Source organism: Callionymus lyra, chromosome 1, assembly GCF_982586985.1.
Source record: "Callionymus lyra chromosome 1, fCalLyr1.hap1.1, whole genome shotgun sequence".
NCBI lineage: Eukaryota > Metazoa > Chordata > Actinopteri > Syngnathiformes > Callionymidae > Callionymus > Callionymus lyra.
In genome coordinates this window covers 13,664,488-13,681,021 of record NC_141818.1, presented here as the reverse complement: position 1 = coordinate 13,681,021, position 16,534 = coordinate 13,664,488, and the positions used below count along the sequence as shown (strand labels likewise).

Genomic DNA, 16,534 nt, shown 5'->3' with positions numbered 1-16,534 from the left:
ATTCCTGGGAGAAAATGTCATGCTGTCTGTGAGGAAGAAGAAGCTTGCACATTATTGTACCTTCCAACAGGTCAATGATCCCAAGCATACCTCAAAGTCCACCAAGGCTTAGTTTCAGAAGAAGTCCTGGAAGATATTAGAGTGGCCATCAAAGTCGCCTGACTTGAACCCCAATAAAAATCTATGGTGGGATTTAAAAAGTGCGGTTGCAGCACGAAAACGCAAGAACATTAGTGAACTGGAAGCCTTTGCCCATGAGGAATGGGTGCTCTACTAAGTATTAAAGTTGCTTGTCATGAAGGGGTTGAATCATTTTAGAACTGCTGTAAAAATTAGATTTTGAGTTGTATTTGGAGAAATCACTTGTAATATTAATTGTGTTGAGCTATCTAAGTTGCTCATGCTTGATTTGTTTATTGCAAACAGTTGCCAATTTCTGAATTTTGCCAATAAACCTTGTTTGCAGGGGGGTCTGAATAATTTTGATTGCAACTGTAAGAGTGGTGTCTCAAATCGCATACTTGCGTACTTAAACTTAGTATTTTTAGTGAATAAGTGCGTCTCAATTCTCAGTATTTGAAATGTAGTGTACCAGCCAGGCTCACTAAATTGGCGTACTTAAAACGCCCACAAAACTGAGTATGGATCGATGGACACTTTCTACCATAAACAGCCGCATCTTAGTGGCGTTGATGTTGTAAGTAGAAGTTACGTCATATATATATATATATAATGTATATATGCATATACTTACAGGTGCATTTACAGCCAGCAGTATGAGGATGACACGTCTTCAGTGCTGATACCGACGTAAATATCTTGTGAATATTTCGTTTCTTATATTTCTTGATCCAAACTTGCAAAACATGCTGCCAGCAGGTGTCGCCAATAGTGTTCCTACAGCTGGTAGTAGAAGAAGAAGCTGTCGCGACATTTCCAGTGTTTGATTTGAGACATACTATCTGTCGAGAATTTGCGTACTAGTTAGTATGTACACTATCCTGATGCATACTAACCGCCAGTGAACTAAAAGGATGAGTGATTGGATACATCTTTTCATTTATGAAATTGTGTTCAAAGAACGTCCTAAAATCCTCCTTAATGAAAACTAGTACGCTGTTGGATTCTATCGATTCTTCTGAAAGTGTGTACTTTTTTTTAAAGCCATGTTATTCTTTTAATAAATATATGGAAGAAAAAAATGCACAAAGAAAACCGTTATCAGGAAAGTAGATAATTTCATTTTTACATATGAGCAGCTAATGCTATTCATTTCAGCGCAGTTGAGCTTTTGTTCATGTTCATCACGGAGGTGCGTTCTTCTCAAATGTCTCATTCTACAAGATGAGGTCATGGCTGGCGAGGTTCGGAGGTGGGCTGGAGAACAGAGATGAGTCTGTTTTTCTCATCAGCCTACAGATCCCTGAAGAAGCCTACACGTGCAAAGTATTCAAGCAGTGTTGTGCTGCGCTGGATGTTTATTGCTCTTCATGAAAAATAAAAAAGCAGAAACAAAACTTTTATTTTTCAGTTTCATTTCCCACAAAACATATGGACTTTGTTTCATGAGAGAGTCCGCTATTTGAAGTTGGACATTTTTCACTCTCCTTTAAAGTCAAGGATATTTGGGAAAATACTTCTACCTTTGATTTTCTACTAACAAATGTGTCATGAATTTCTATTTCTTCTGTGATTCCCGACGGAAACAAAGAGGCGTCCACGACACAACGCGACCTTGTGTGCGAGCCGCTTCCCAGTGGGCGGAGAATTTGCACATGCAATTAAAACTCCTTCGGAGAAACGGTGACCTTTGACCCCGGCTGCTTGTGACCGACGGCCGGTTGGAATTCCTTGAAAGGCAGAGTCGGGGGTTCTTTAAAGCTCTGGACGTTTTTTAAAGCGTTAATGCCTCAGTCGAGTCAGATGTTGTTTTTATACATGGGGCGGTCAGACTGACCACTTAAGCTGATGTGTTTTTGCTGGAGTTTTGCTAGAATGTTTCCCTCTTTAAGGACGTGGCTTAAGTGAAAACATTTTTTTTTTTAAGATGATAAGCTGCATCACACACACAGAGCAAACAACATTACACAATAACACCAGACATTTGTTTGTCTCTGGATGTTGTAAACCAGAGAGTTTACTTGTGTGTCTCAAACATTCCAGACAAACATCTTCCCCAGTTTGAAAGTGGACTTTTGTCTCTTAAAAAAAAAAAACAACACATCTGTATCCACAGTCAGGCACGAGAAGACGACTGACCTTTGGCAGCTGGTAATAGCGGTTCATGGCCTCATAGTCTCTCAACCCAACTCCAGATGGCACTGACGCAACACATCGACCACCAGGAGTCGAGCGTTTATATGCAGACATGCAGAAACATGATGTGCTCGTCTCAGATGTTTTTTTCAATTGTTGTATTGGAATTTTCTTTTGAATAAATCTGAAAATCTTTTAGATGGATGGATAAACTTGATTGATTCTTCTGGAGAACTCCTTTGGGAAATTGTTTTCCAGCAACACAGACGATAGATTCATAAAAAGAACAAGAACAAAGGGCAATAAAAAGAACAAAAAGACAGAAATCAATAAAGTATAAAGAACATAAATCAAAGAAAATGATACAAAAATGAACATGGAATCAAATCATCTTTTAACTCCACTCCTGCCCCCAAACTCAGAATTATACAATCCAATTGCACGAGGAACGAATAAGTCCCTGAGTCTATTAGTGTTGCATCTGGGGAGGAGCGATCGTGCACTCCATCTGCTTCTTAGTATGAGGTTAAGGTTAAGTCCTTTCAAGGTTTCTGCCTCCTAGAGGCAGTTTTTCCTTGCCACAGTGATGTTGTTATCATAAGGTCTTGGCAGGGAACTAGAGCTGCACTGGTAACATTGAGCAAGTTTAAACCAACAATGCAAATAAAAAACCATGAATCCATAGATGAAATCTTTGTAAATAATACAAATATTACTGATTTATACACATGTAAATGCAGGCTGTGCAGCTCTGGTCCTATTAGGTCCAATATTTGATGAAACACAACGACAACTAAGCTTAAATTTGTTATCAATACCTCAACACAAGATGGTGGTTAAGGTTAATGACATCAATAGACAATGAATGTTTAATAATGGTTGTATTATTCATTTTATAAAAGCTTACTTGAAAAGGAAAGTACATGATGTTAAGAGTTTTACGGTGACCCAAGTTTTTAAATATTTAGATCCACAAATCCTATAAAAAGCAGTGGTCCCCAACTACTAGGCCGGAGTCCTGTTAGTGGTCGGTAGGAATTGGTAACAATTTGTATTGAATATTAATTTCTTATGGGTTTTTATGGTCAAAAATGTATTTATTATAAAGGATTTATTTCCTCTGTCACTCTTGACACATTAAAAGCCTTTATTCAGGTCGGGTTCACTCAAGGGCTTCTGCTGAGTCAGCGTTATGAGAGGTATTCATGCACTTGTTGTTCAATCACAACATTTTAGTTTTGCCGTGTTTACACATTGTGTCAGGTCCTTGAAAATAATGGATACCCTTAACTGTTGCGCGGCGCAAAACTCATCTTTGCCTGCTGTGTATTGTTTTAGTGAATTCCATAATGCTTTAATCATGTTTTATTTAACGACTCAAATGCAATTGATGACCTTTATAAAGTTGGATTCTTAATTCATCAAATATCAAATGGATGCCTGAGGTTAGCTACCGTCTGACACGACCAATTTAGATTTGATCTGTCACTTCCTGACGAGCCAGAAATGATGATCCGTCCTGAAGTGATCTCATGAAAACACTTATGGTTACCATAGGAACCTGAAGTTTGACGGACAGAAAGGTGTGGTCGGACTGGTTTTCACCTGCAAAAAAGATGCAGCGCCGATTTCACATGCATAAGTCATCGCTGGAGCAAAACACCATGAATGAAACGTATTGTGTTGTAGGCACAGCCTGGGAAGGCCTGTGGGTGAGAAAGGGAGAAGGGTGAAAAGGTTTGTCAAGGCAGCTCATTAGCAGCTCCATGAACAACCTGTTTAGTCATGTCAGGTTTTTGTTTTGTTTTTTTTAAATGTGCGTAACTCTATAGTATAGTAGGAATATTCATTCTTATATTATATTATTATTTAATTATTTTTTTTTGTGTCTTCACAGGGCTTTATTCACATATGATGGAGTCTCCAATAAACTTAAACTGGCGGATTCTGGAGGTACGTGATCAAAAATACTAACAATTACAATTTTAAATGTAAATATTGATTCCCATTGGTTTTCACATCTAGTTTTTATTTCAAGTCATCACTTCCAAAGTTTTAATATATATATAAAATGTATTAACCTTAATTAATGAATCCATAAATAGTTTAAATTCCTTAATTTCAAACTTGTTTTATTTATTAGATTATTTTAAATAAAAACATTTTGCATGATAGTGAATTAAAGCACTCTTGACCATCATTCTCCCTTAAAATAATATCTCTACGCCTGAACCAGACCCTCGTGTAAATTTTGATCATTTAAATATATTAAGATATTCTGTGGTCATATTTCAACAGTGGGTGGAATCACAGAATTGGCGGGAAAGTTCCACATTTCCAAACCACAATATGGACTTTGCCGAGTGGGGAAGACGGAGAAAGGAGACCCTCAGATTGCGCTGATCATCTGGGTGAGTGCCTTTAAACTAAACTAAAAAAAGTACACTTATATTTCAAGTGACAGTTGATGATCTGAGATAATCCATTTTACAAAATGCTGAAAATGAGATACACCCAAAAGCTTTAAGAGTAACCAGTGACAGAATAAGTCTTCAATTGTTGAAATAATAACAGTAAAACAAGAGTGGCAGCTTTTTGTTTGAGTTAAATTCTTGAGTTAACATCTCAGACATTCGCTTAAAACTGCCAACATTGGGACCATTATTCAACGTATGACGCAACAAGATGATGGATACGATTGTTTATTTCCTGTGTTTGTTCTCAGGTTGGAGAGAATGTGGATGAATTCCGCAGAACAGAGTGTGCCAGCCACATTCCTGCCATCAGACAGTTCTTCAAGGTGGGTTCATCAAGGATGGTCTGCACACGCTCACCAGTCAAAACATGATCTCATACTGTTGGTTCTGGACACATATTTGCTAGAATTTATGGCCTTCTTGCATTAGCGTGCTATTGTTTTTGAGAACTTCCTGTCTTGAGCCTACTTCCTGTTTGTGTGTGGGTGGGTGTCATCGCCAGATTGGAAACGAGAGAAGATGGCAAGCTATTTAAAAAAATAAAATAATAATAAAGTCTTCATTGTTCAAAGATGCAGGGAAGAGTTGTGACGCGAAGGAACGCAATACAAAATGTAATGGCATAAATGACCACAGGGTGTCAGAGATGTCAAGAAATAAAAACACTCTTACCACTACAAATATAGCAATGAGTGACTATTTTGCAAGTTAGATTTTCAATTCTACTTATTGTGAGTTAAAAAATATAAAGGGAAAAAACAATAAAACAAGCATCTCGGAGAACTCATTGTGAATGAATAGACCAAATTAGATGATATATTTAAACATAAAACTATTGTAAACCTCCCTTATAATAGGGGTGTGTGGAATGCAAAAACTTGCAACAATACAATATATTGTGATATGTTACAGTACTATCGGAAAAACAAATGAATTGAAGTATTGTCTGAGTACTTGACTCCGACATTGCAGAATTCTTTGCGATGTCGTAACTACTTTCATTTGTTTTAAAATGAAAATAGGTCCAAACATCAGCTTTAAAAGCTGCTGGAGTCAACTGTATCCTCTTGTCCTCAGTCATCGCTGGGATCTTGTGGGATTTCTTTGTTCCTTTAGCTTTGGAAGAAGCAATTACTGCTGCCATCTAGCGGCCAGACGTTTAATTGCAACACAAAAATGTAGTTTTAAAGTAAACTTTATTGAAATATAAACCATAAAAGAACTATGACAAAATTTAAACATCTCATATATATACGGTATCGTGAAAAAAATGATCACAATATTTAAGTGTAGCAATGTATTCTTACAACCCTATTTTTATTATTCAACTTTGCTGTCAATTACGTTTTACTTGTAGTCTTTTTTGAGCTGGTGTGGTAGAACTTTTCTCAATGACAACTATAACTAGTATTGTCAAAGATGTGAACCAACATTAGCATTCTTATTAAAATAAAATAATTTTATGATTTTGTTTGCTACTCTCATCAACTCATTCCCTCTCAGTGAACTCATCCCCACAATTGTCTCATTAAGCAGATTTTTACAATCATCATGCTTCAAATAGATAATTAATATCATTATGATTATATATAACATGTTATATACTTAATACTATGGTATTATCTAGACAGCTTTTACTAGGTATTACCTTCGATAGGTCTATAGTCAAGTTGTATCTGTGTGTTTCCTGAACTAGACGAAAAATCTGCAAAGATACAAAAAAAAAACTATTAAATCGTATGCGAGTTGCTGAGGTTCATGAAATCTTTCAGCTGTTAATATGGAATGTTTCTCTCTAAGCAGAGACAGATGTGTCGAGCGAACATTAAACCAGAGTTTTGTTGATGCAGGAACAACACTGATATACACGCAGAGCTTCACTTTAAACTGTCACACAATCGATAAAATTTGATTTACAGAAGAGGAGTTTCAATATAAAAGCATCTCCCGGCCAACAGCAGATCATTTTTTAATATTTTTGTGACGTTTATTGAACATTGGAAGCGAAGTCTGGGGTTTTTGTGAGCTGTTGTGTGGAATCCAATCACTCTCAAGAGTGTTGTGCGCTCGTACAAGTTGATCCCATTTTTGGCCTTTTTACTGTTGTTTGCTTCAGTTTCTGTCTCAGAAAAGCACAATTGCAAGGATCTTGTTTTTTTTTCTCTGTGGGTTACAACATAACAAGGCCACAGCAGCCCTGACTTGATTTCACTGATTGCTCATGGGCATCGGCCAAGTGGTTTCTGACTCAGACGCCACGACTTGAATCGACAGTTCGAACACCAACAGCTAGTCATCATTGCTTACCACGTTTAATTTGTTTATATTTTTGTGTTCTATTTTGAAATGTACCATTCGTTGTGTGCATAGATACAAGGTAAAATACTGGGCCATTTAAAAAACAACATTATATTGTTGTATATTTGAGCTTGAACGAAGCTATATAAATCAATTTTTGTTTAAATATTATTTGCACTTCAAACCAAAGCTGTTCTCATGTGGGCCAGTGATGTCAGAGCATTAATATTGCTGAAATATAACCTTTTGTAACCAATGAAACATCATTTGAACCTTGTTTTATCTCTGGGTCAAGGTGACCCGAAGGCCCCAAAACAAATGTGTTTGTGGTATCCCTTGTGTTGTCTCCGGGTCAAGGTGAACGGCTTCTATGGCTTCCGTAAATACATATGCATTGGTGGGTCATCTTGACCCATTTTCAAACACCATAACAAACTCGTATTTTTTTTCCCCCCAATTTGTTCCCACTATGATGTTGGTTTAGCATCACCAGGATACGGTTTCCCGAAGCATCCGTGTTGTTTGCGCTGCGGCGTGTCCTGGCTAGCTTTTTAGGGGCTTTTGTCAGGGCGAGTCTGACGAGGGCGTGTTACATACTGTACACGTTCAGAGGTTATGAAAAGCTTACATGTGAATGAAGTGCTGATGGTTCAGTGGTTAAACAAATCTAGTTGAATAAAGAGTGGCTTAAAAGCTACAAGGTGTGCGTTTATATCCGTCTACGGTCATTGACAAATAACATTACGACTTCGATGTGTAAACCTAGGGACATATTTCAACCTTCATTTTGAGCGGATTGTTGACTTTTCGAACCACGCCGAGCCCTCCAGGAGCAGAGATCTGTCACTTTGATTGACACTTGAGAGCAGAAGCTTTAGGTCGACTTCCCTCCAATATAAACACTGAAAAACAGCTTGCAAAATAAGTTTACTGAAAGTTAAACATGGCTCCCTCCACTGTCGTGAAAACCGAAGTGTCTCCGGCCCCACTGAGGTTGCCTTGTTTTGCCTGTTCTATATGAACAAAATATATTGGAGAAAGGATTTTATTGTTAAAATTTCTGCATGAAATCTGAAAAACTTTCAATTCTTCACGATCAATAGAAATGCAACAATAGACCACTGCGACTGTGTCCAAATTAAAAACACGTTTATTTAACATAATTAAAAAAGAACTATGTTCAAAATGAAATCAATAATCACAGAAAAAAATCTGTAAAAATATAACACATTTTTGAAAGATCTAACGCATTTCCTTAAAGTGGAACCATATCAACAATTCTGTTAGAAGATGTACTAAACAAACAAATAAAATGTGTTGCTGGACTTTAAGCTGATCATTTATTAGGTTACGTTTATTTAATAATACCAAATAAGTTTGTTTTTCTTGCAAAAAAAAATACATTTTTTTCAAATGTAAACATATTGCTGCTTTAAAAAAAAGGATCTTCACTTATTCAGAATTGTTATTGCCAGTGTTGTAGACACTACATATAATTTGTTTGTTGTGGCAGTACAGCATAATACTTGAAATGGAATACATTGATTTACTCTTTCATCTTTATATTTGTCACTTTAATTGTTCTCTGGTATCTACAAATCACTTAAACAGTAAAAAAAAAAAGAGAGTGATTGACAAGCCTGGAAAAGCAGAAAAGAAATAAAATACTTCATGCAACAAGGAAATGCACAGAATACACGCAGAATAAAATCTTCCCAGAGCATGTGGATGGCGAGCAAACAAGAGGAGACGCTTGAGTTGCTTCTTTTCTGCAGAGCTGGTGATTGTTCGATGAGTCTCAGCTGCGAGCCAGGAGACCACGCCCAGGTTCTGAACCAGGGGGAAAAACAATCCATGAAAAATGGGACATGGATGAGAATTTATAAAGTATTTTTCCAACAATACTTGGCCAATATCTTTCCACTGAAATAATATTGTTTATTTTATTAAGATTTTAATGTTGTAACCAGTATTTTTTCTCAAACTGGAGATAATAATAATAAGATTATTATTTGATAATATTTGCCTTTAAATAGTCATAAAAAAGAGAACATTTCGCCCAGTGAGTCGGCAGTGACAGGCTCCAGTGATATGGATGTAACTCTGCACCGTACCCTTGCAGAACCTGCTGAACATCTGTTCAGTTCACAGACCTCACAGTACACCCCTGTATTCCAGGAAGCACTGGTGGTTATAAACGCAGAAAAGATGGATGAAGTGACGGAGGACAAGATAACCACTGAGCTCAGCAAGACTCAGGCACAAGCTCCCTCCCAGTGGGTGAGGAGAAACTCCAGGTCGGCAGAGAAGGAAGACTTGGTGGTGAGACACACTGCAATACCTCGTTTAAACTGTAGAGGGCGGCAAAGTATTGCACACTTTGATATGTTTTGTTTTATCTTTTTTTATACAGGGAACAAACTACAGGAAGACAAACGCAGCGTTCGAGATGAGACGAATAAACAGAGATTCCTTCTGGGCACGTGCAGAGGTAATATTAGAAACTGATAAGTTTTCTTTTTACATCATATTTTTTCAATTGTTTGCAACATAAATTGATTGTTCTGACTGATGCTCTTTCAGCGTGAGGAAGAGCAAAGAAAGGAGGAAGAGCGAAGGAGGGCGGCGGAGGAGAGGCGGCGTCTGGAAAAAGAGAGAGTGCTGAAGGAGAAGATGGACTCGGATGAGCGCGACAGGAAGATGAACGAAAAGCTGCAGATGATCGAGGAGCAGAGGTCGGAGCAGCCACTCCAGTTCTAAAATAAACACTTGTTGAAAATGTAAACCGTTTTGTTGAGAGAGGGATGTGCTGGTGATCAAAGAGAGCACCAGGAGAAGACTCTTGATGCAAGTGTGGACTTAAACACACTAATCAATTTATTATTGTTAGTTCTTGGTGAAGATTTTTTGGAAAAAAAGCAAAAATAATTCTCACCGTCCATCGTTCTTTTCAGGCGGAAACAAGAGGAGCAAGAAGAAGAAATGAGACAAAAGGAGAAAGTTAAATGGGTAGGTACATAGTTTTGTCCAACTTTCTTAACGCTTCTTGTTCATTTTAAAAAGGCCTAATGTGTTTCTAGCTCTCTCTAGTGGCAGAGTGGTGTGACTGCAGTTTCAGTAGTGGATGTCATGTCTAGATAGATAGATAGATAGATACTTTATTCATCTCCTTAGAGAAATGCACGGTTCAGCAGCTCCAGAAAATGTTACAAAGAGATAGAACACAGCCTAGACACAGTCTACTTCGTTGTTACAAATTTCCTGCTGTGTGTTTACAAAGTGAGACAAAAGGATCTTGTTCCTTTTTTCTTTTTTTTTTTGACAAAAAGTCTCATAGTACTTCAAATGAAAACACTGTCTCTTCATCGAGTCGTGACTGTTCAAAGGAAACCATTATTACAGATTTTTTTCAAAATATAATACTAAAATGTTGTTAATGGCTGGTGCAAGTTAAGATTAATTTGGACAAATATAATTATAAGAAATAAAATAGCACAAATCTTTACGTTCTTACATTAATAGCTATCACCTGCAAAAAACGGTGCTCTCAGGCATTTAGTATTATCCCTCCCAACCCGACTTCTAACCCTAACTTTAACTTTAATCCTACCCCTAACTCCAACTCTAACCCTAACCCTAACCCTACCTCTAACCCTTACCCTAACCCTAACCCTAACCCTAACCCTAACCCTAACCCTGACCCTAACCTTAACTATAACCCTAACCATAATCCTAACCCTACCTCCAACCCTACCCCTAACTCTAACCCTAACCCTACCCCTAACCCTAACCCTACCTCTAACCCTACCTCTAAACCTAACCCTAACCCTACCTCTAACCCTAACAATAACCCTAACTCAAACCTGAAACCTACCTCTAACCCTAACCCTGAACTGAATAGTGGTGTATAAGAAGTCTTTGTTTTTATGATTATTACAGGTCTAAAGGAGAAATACAAAATAAATACAAGCACTTACAAGGACATTTTTTTGATGTGTGTGTGCAGGAGGAGCAGCAGAAGGAGCATGAGGAAGTCATGAGGGCTCGTTTAAGAAGAAGCGAGTCAATTGAAAAAGCGGCAGTAAGTCAAAAACTCAACAGGTTAAACATATTTTTTTGTGTGTTATGGAAACATGTGATGTTGGATCTACTCAGGAAGCAGCAGTATTAGTGTCCCAGCGCTCCATCAACCCCCGAGAGTTCTTCAGACAGTTGTCCTCCACATCACAAAGTCCGACCAGTCCTGGATCGTCCCGCAGTGGTACGTGACAACACTCTCCAGTATAGACATCTCAGCGTTTAGTTGAAGGTGTGTTAAAGTAGGGGGAGATGTTCTTCAAAGCTTTGTGCACAAGCTGCTTCAAAAGTCCTTAGATCAGGGGTTGGCATATACATTTCCTCGGGTTCCTCCTTATTTTCTGTAAATGTTTTACAGAGCCGTCAAGTCAAAAAAGGGAGGGACAGAAAAGAACTGAATATTATCGAATATTATCTAATTTTAGTCTTAATTTGATTAAGCCATGTTTTATTTATTGAATTAATTTTCAATGTGATTAGAAATAATTATTTTTTACCAATTTCCTAGTTGTGCGTATTGGCAATAATCAGGCGTTACGATACATATCACGAAACGGTACAATATTTTGTGATACTGTAAGTACAAGAATGTATTTCAAGTACTGTCCAGTACTTGACTCTGTTGCAGAATTTATACAGTAGATCACATAACATTTTTTTAACGTAAATTAAAAATCAGTTTATTTTATTTCAAACACAATTTTAACCATACAAGTACTAAGCTAAAAAATAAAATAAGATATAAAACAAAAAACAAGGTGTGCTGTTGAATATTGATACAGTATCATGAAAAAACAACATTTTTAAATATCTTTTAACATCCAAAATGTTTCCTATATTTTATCAATTTGCGATAAAATAGATCAAATGTTAAAAAAGTAATCTAATAATGAAATTATAATGATATATACATTTTTATTTAAGAAAATATGACATGAAACCAGAAAAAGGACAAATTAAATGAAGAAAAAAGAAGAAGTTTTACTAATTGTAATCTAGTTAGTTTTATCTTATTAGTTTGGTGGTCTTGAGTAGAAGGAGGAGAGAGTGGGAAAAATAAGTCAAAATGGAATCATTTCGAAAAGGCTGGATGATGTTTTCACAGTTTTAAAGCTGACTAAAATGTTGCGTTGTTGTCAAAAACTTTTTTTGGGGGGGATTTTATCCCAAAGAAGTTATTAACTAGTTAGTGGTGAAATAAATAACATAATAAAGCATCTCTCCTGACAGGTCGGCCATTCAGACGATACCAGCGAAGTCTCACGGACACAGCTTTCATCTTCTCCAAAGCAGAAGAAAGCACCTCGCCCCTCAGCTCCCCCCTGATGTCCCCCTTCTCCCGGGCTCCGGGCTCCCCGTTCCACCGTGCAATGTCCCCCCCTGCCAGCCCGGATTTCCGCCCCGTCACCTCCCCACAAAGACCCCGCGTCCCACCCTCGCCGCCCCCATCTCCAGCGCGTCCCGCCCCTCCTTCAGTTTCAGAACCGGCTCCAGTAGAACCGGCGACCGTGGAACCCTCCGCACCCCCCGTCCCCCAGAATCTCCTGAACTCGTTGTCGACTAGTTTAGCCCCGAACGTCTCGTCTCCGTCGGCGCCGGCGGCTTCGCCTTCCTCGCCTCCGAACACCCCGACCGAGCCGCAGTCGTGCGGCTTTGACTTCCAGGCGTGTCCGTCCCCGCCGGCGTCTCTTCCTGAGACATCAGCAGAAACAGGTTTGGACCTTCTTTTATGTTTATTATATGGTTATTATATTATTATAGTACTCGTTGTTAAAGTTATGCCTGCTTTATCGCCACAGATTTCCACCAAAGAGTCGTGCATGAGCTGGTCTCAGACACAGGATACATAGCCCGTGCTGTCTTGGTGGAGGAGGACGAAGAAGAAGAAGAAGAAGAAGAAGAAGAGAAAGAAGAAGAGAAAGACACGGAAAAAGATGAAAGAGAAGCAAAGACCGATGTCTTCACTTTAGAAAAGGCCGAGGCCGTCGTGGCAGACGACGACGAGGAGGACAAGAATGTACTTACGAACGAGGAGGAAGAGAAGGAGAAGGAGGAGGAAGAGGAGGTTGAGATAAAGGTGGAAGAAGAAGAAGAAGAGGATGCATCAGAGGAGGAGATACAGGTGGATGAAGAGGAGGAAGAGTTGAGCGAAAAGCTGGAGATCAATCACATCCCGACTCTGATTTCTACGACAGAGGAAGATTTGATCACAGGTGAGGCTTTTTTTTAAACTTTTGCTGAGAAATAATATTTAACTGTTGGGAATAATGATTTCTCCCATGATGCAGTGCAACAATTGAAGCCTGACTCAAGTTTGAAAGGATTGTTAATGGCTCCCCCCAGTGTCAGATCAGTGTCACTGCAATGTTTGGGAACCTCTGGCGCACGTTTTTTTTGTTTGTTTAAAAAACAAGATGGAGGTTTTTTTTTGTCGGTTTTTGTTTTGTTTTGTTCCTGATAACTCATGACTTCAGATGAAACCACTACTTTTGTGGTCATGTGACTCGCAAAGACTTTCCAGACATACAAATAGTTACGTAGAAAATATCATCAAGTTAAGACTCTTCAAAATTTTACCCATAATTGTAGAAATAATGAAATATTTTTAAATGTTACCTACTGTTGATTTAACCCTTGCATTATCGCAGGGTCAAGTTGACCCAAACGACCTCCATGGCTTCCAGAAATAGACATACAGTAGTGATTGTTCACCTTGACCCTAGAGACAACACACAAATTAAAGAAGTATATGTATAAAAAAATAACTGAATGTTATACACATCTCTAACTGTACCTCCAGAGGCAGAAGCTATTTGTCAGAAGATCATCCACGAGGCTGTGGCTCTGTCCACAAACGGAGTCACTAACGGAGACGACGCGCATAAAAAAAATGGTCTAGGTTTGTCTACCGCGCCTGAACGTGTTCTTGATAAGTCTTTCACGAGTGATGATCCGTTTACAGAACGATCCTTGAGTCTGTCGGATACTGAGACCGGCTCGCCGGAGTTGGCCGTGTGCTGGGATCGTCGTGAGACGGTGGACCCGGAGGAGGATGAGGAGCAGGAGATTACAGAAAATGGAGATGAGGTGCTTCAACCGTCTAATTGAATCAGTTCTTGTCTATTGTGAAGTTAAACTTTGTTCACGTAGTCTATGTTCAGTTACTAAAGACATGTAGAATGTGTGATGTCAATCTTCTCTGGCCTCTTAATCCGTGGTGCAGAACTTTTAAAAACAGTCGGAAGGAAAACCGCAAACACATTTCTGAATTCTTATGTTCAAGTTTTAGCTTCTGTACTGCATTATTAGGCTTGAACCATTTATCTAAACCTACACTGGCTTTTTGTATCTTCAATTCGTTTTTAATTCTCCTTTATAAATTCATACTAACTAAAACGTATGTTTTTACCCATCAAAAGTGTTTAAATAAATTATATTTCATACATATTTTTTTAGCATTTAAAAAAACAATGATAGCAATAAGCTAGCTAGAGTAGGAGTTGCAAAAAGTATTAAAGAAAATGTTTAAAATTGCAGATTTTAAAATACTTTAAAATACTTTACAATTAAAAGCATTTTTTATGACAGCATGAACAGGATGTATTTCAGATTTTGGAAATCATAAAACTAATTAAATTTTTTTGTATGAATGATTGTTTGTAAAAGATTTCTTATCGATAAAATTCAATACATTATTCAGCATTATAAAAATTGTTGATCGTGATTAGCTGCAATGGAAGCAGGTGTAGTTTTTAGTTTAGAATTTGGAAATCACAAGTAAAAATGAAGAAAAGAAAATAGTTTGTTTAACCGTTGTGTTATCTCAGGGTCAAGGTGACCAGGAAACAAATGTGTTTGAGGTATCCCTTGTGTTGTCTCTGGGTCAATTCCATAAATACATATGCAGTGGTGGAGGTTGTTTACCTTGACCCAGGGACAGCACAAGGGATACCACAAAAACATTTGTTTCTGGTTTTCCTTGGCCATGAGGCAACACTAAACTATTTACATTTGAAAACTAGATAGACATTTTCTGCTAGGACAGCAGGTGTAGGTTGTATTGCAGAATTTGGAAATCACAAGGACATCTTTTTTAGAAAGAAGTTTGTATAACATTTTTTATTGAATACACTTTAACAGCTTTTTTAGCTTTTGAAAAACGGTTAATGGCAATAAGCAGGGTGGAAGGTGGAGGTTGTATTCCAGAAATTAGAAATAACAAAAATTTTAATTAAAATAAATAAAAAATGCAAATTTCAGAAAATTATAATAGACATTAAATCCTTTTGTTGAATCTGAAAAATCGTTGATAGCAATTAGCTGGCTAAGGTTGAAGGTGGAGGTTGTATGCCAGACACATAAGAAAAGAAAATCAAAATTTGATAAAGTACTTTGTATGTTTTTTGTGAAGTTCCCATTTATTAAAAGAAAATTCTCACTTTCTCAGGTGGAGCACCAGATATGTGTCCGAGCTTTATACGACTACAAAGCAGGTAAGAATACTCTTCCACCTTCCATTTGCCGAGAAAAACAAGTTTTTTTCCCCTTACAGAGGATGAAACGGAGATCTCGTTCGAGCCCGGTGACATCATCACGGATGTGGAGACGGTGGACAAAGCCTGGTGGAGAGGGTGGAGCAAAGATGGACGTCAAGGCTTGTTTCCTTCCAATTACGTGGAGACCATCTAAGCAGTGTTCCACAAACACACACTCTCAGGGACACCATCTTCCCTCGCACTCTTACCTTCATCCTCCCACTCGGTATCTCTAGTTTGTACAGAGCAGAAGAAAAAAAAACAACTATTTTTTTTTTATTTTGAAGTTGTAGAAAGCAAAAAAAAAAAACAACAACAATCTCACAAGTATGCAGATTTTCCTGGATGAAATAGTTGTTGCCTTTCCCCCGGACCAAAATAACTTATTCTATCTGAAGATACTGTAGCGGGAGGGAGAGGAAGGAAATCAACAAAAAAAGCAAATGACAAACTTTCTTTTCATATAAGAAAAAACACCGATTTTTTTTTTTTTTTTCCTCTTTAATTTTGATCTCATACAGATGTCTTTTGATTCCACGTATAATAAGCATTCCTTCCTGCTCTTTGTGTGTCTTGTGATGCGGGAACATTAATTTACTCTGTCTCCGTATATAACTTTATAAATAATCATTATCCAAGTACACTTGTATTCACCAGTACTTCAGACACTTTCTAAAAATAAAACAACTCACAGCAGCACCTTCCTTTTTCTTTAAAAACACATCTCCGTGTTGAGTTTGCTCTTAGATTAATAAAGACTAATCTAATTTCCTGGATTGTTTGAAAACATTGTTTTTTGTGTATATAAGAATGTATATTACCGAAATGTCTTGTGCGTTTGTCTTTAAAAAAAAAAACATGTTACTCACGTAAACAAACCATTCCATGGAT

At 37.7% G+C, this 16,534-nt stretch overlaps 1 protein-coding gene across 1 annotated transcript in view; it reads left to right on the top strand.

Moving 5' to 3' along the window:
- The window catches only part of LOC148088112 (uncharacterized), a 33,201-nt gene extending 17,293 nt beyond the window's left edge, over positions 1–15,908 (top strand). The window contains exons 2-16 of the mRNA XM_087794597.1: positions 4,154–4,209; positions 4,555–4,667; positions 4,982–5,056; positions 9,210–9,353; positions 9,445–9,522; positions 9,615–9,766; positions 9,986–10,040; positions 11,038–11,112; positions 11,187–11,292; positions 12,339–12,821; positions 12,908–13,321; positions 13,909–14,007; positions 14,071–14,195; positions 15,556–15,601; positions 15,661–15,908. Coding sequence (XP_087650723.1) covers positions 4,154–4,209; positions 4,555–4,667; positions 4,982–5,056; positions 9,210–9,353; positions 9,445–9,522; positions 9,615–9,766; positions 9,986–10,040; positions 11,038–11,112; positions 11,187–11,292; positions 12,339–12,821; positions 12,908–13,321; positions 13,909–14,007; positions 14,071–14,195; positions 15,556–15,601; positions 15,661–15,797 — 2,158 coding nt within the window. The 3' untranslated portion in view covers positions 15,798–15,908. The remainder of the gene's footprint in view (positions 1–4,153; positions 4,210–4,554; positions 4,668–4,981; positions 5,057–9,209; positions 9,354–9,444; positions 9,523–9,614; positions 9,767–9,985; positions 10,041–11,037; positions 11,113–11,186; positions 11,293–12,338; positions 12,822–12,907; positions 13,322–13,908; positions 14,008–14,070; positions 14,196–15,555; positions 15,602–15,660) is intronic.
- The last annotated feature ends 626 nt before the right edge of the window (positions 15,909–16,534 follow it).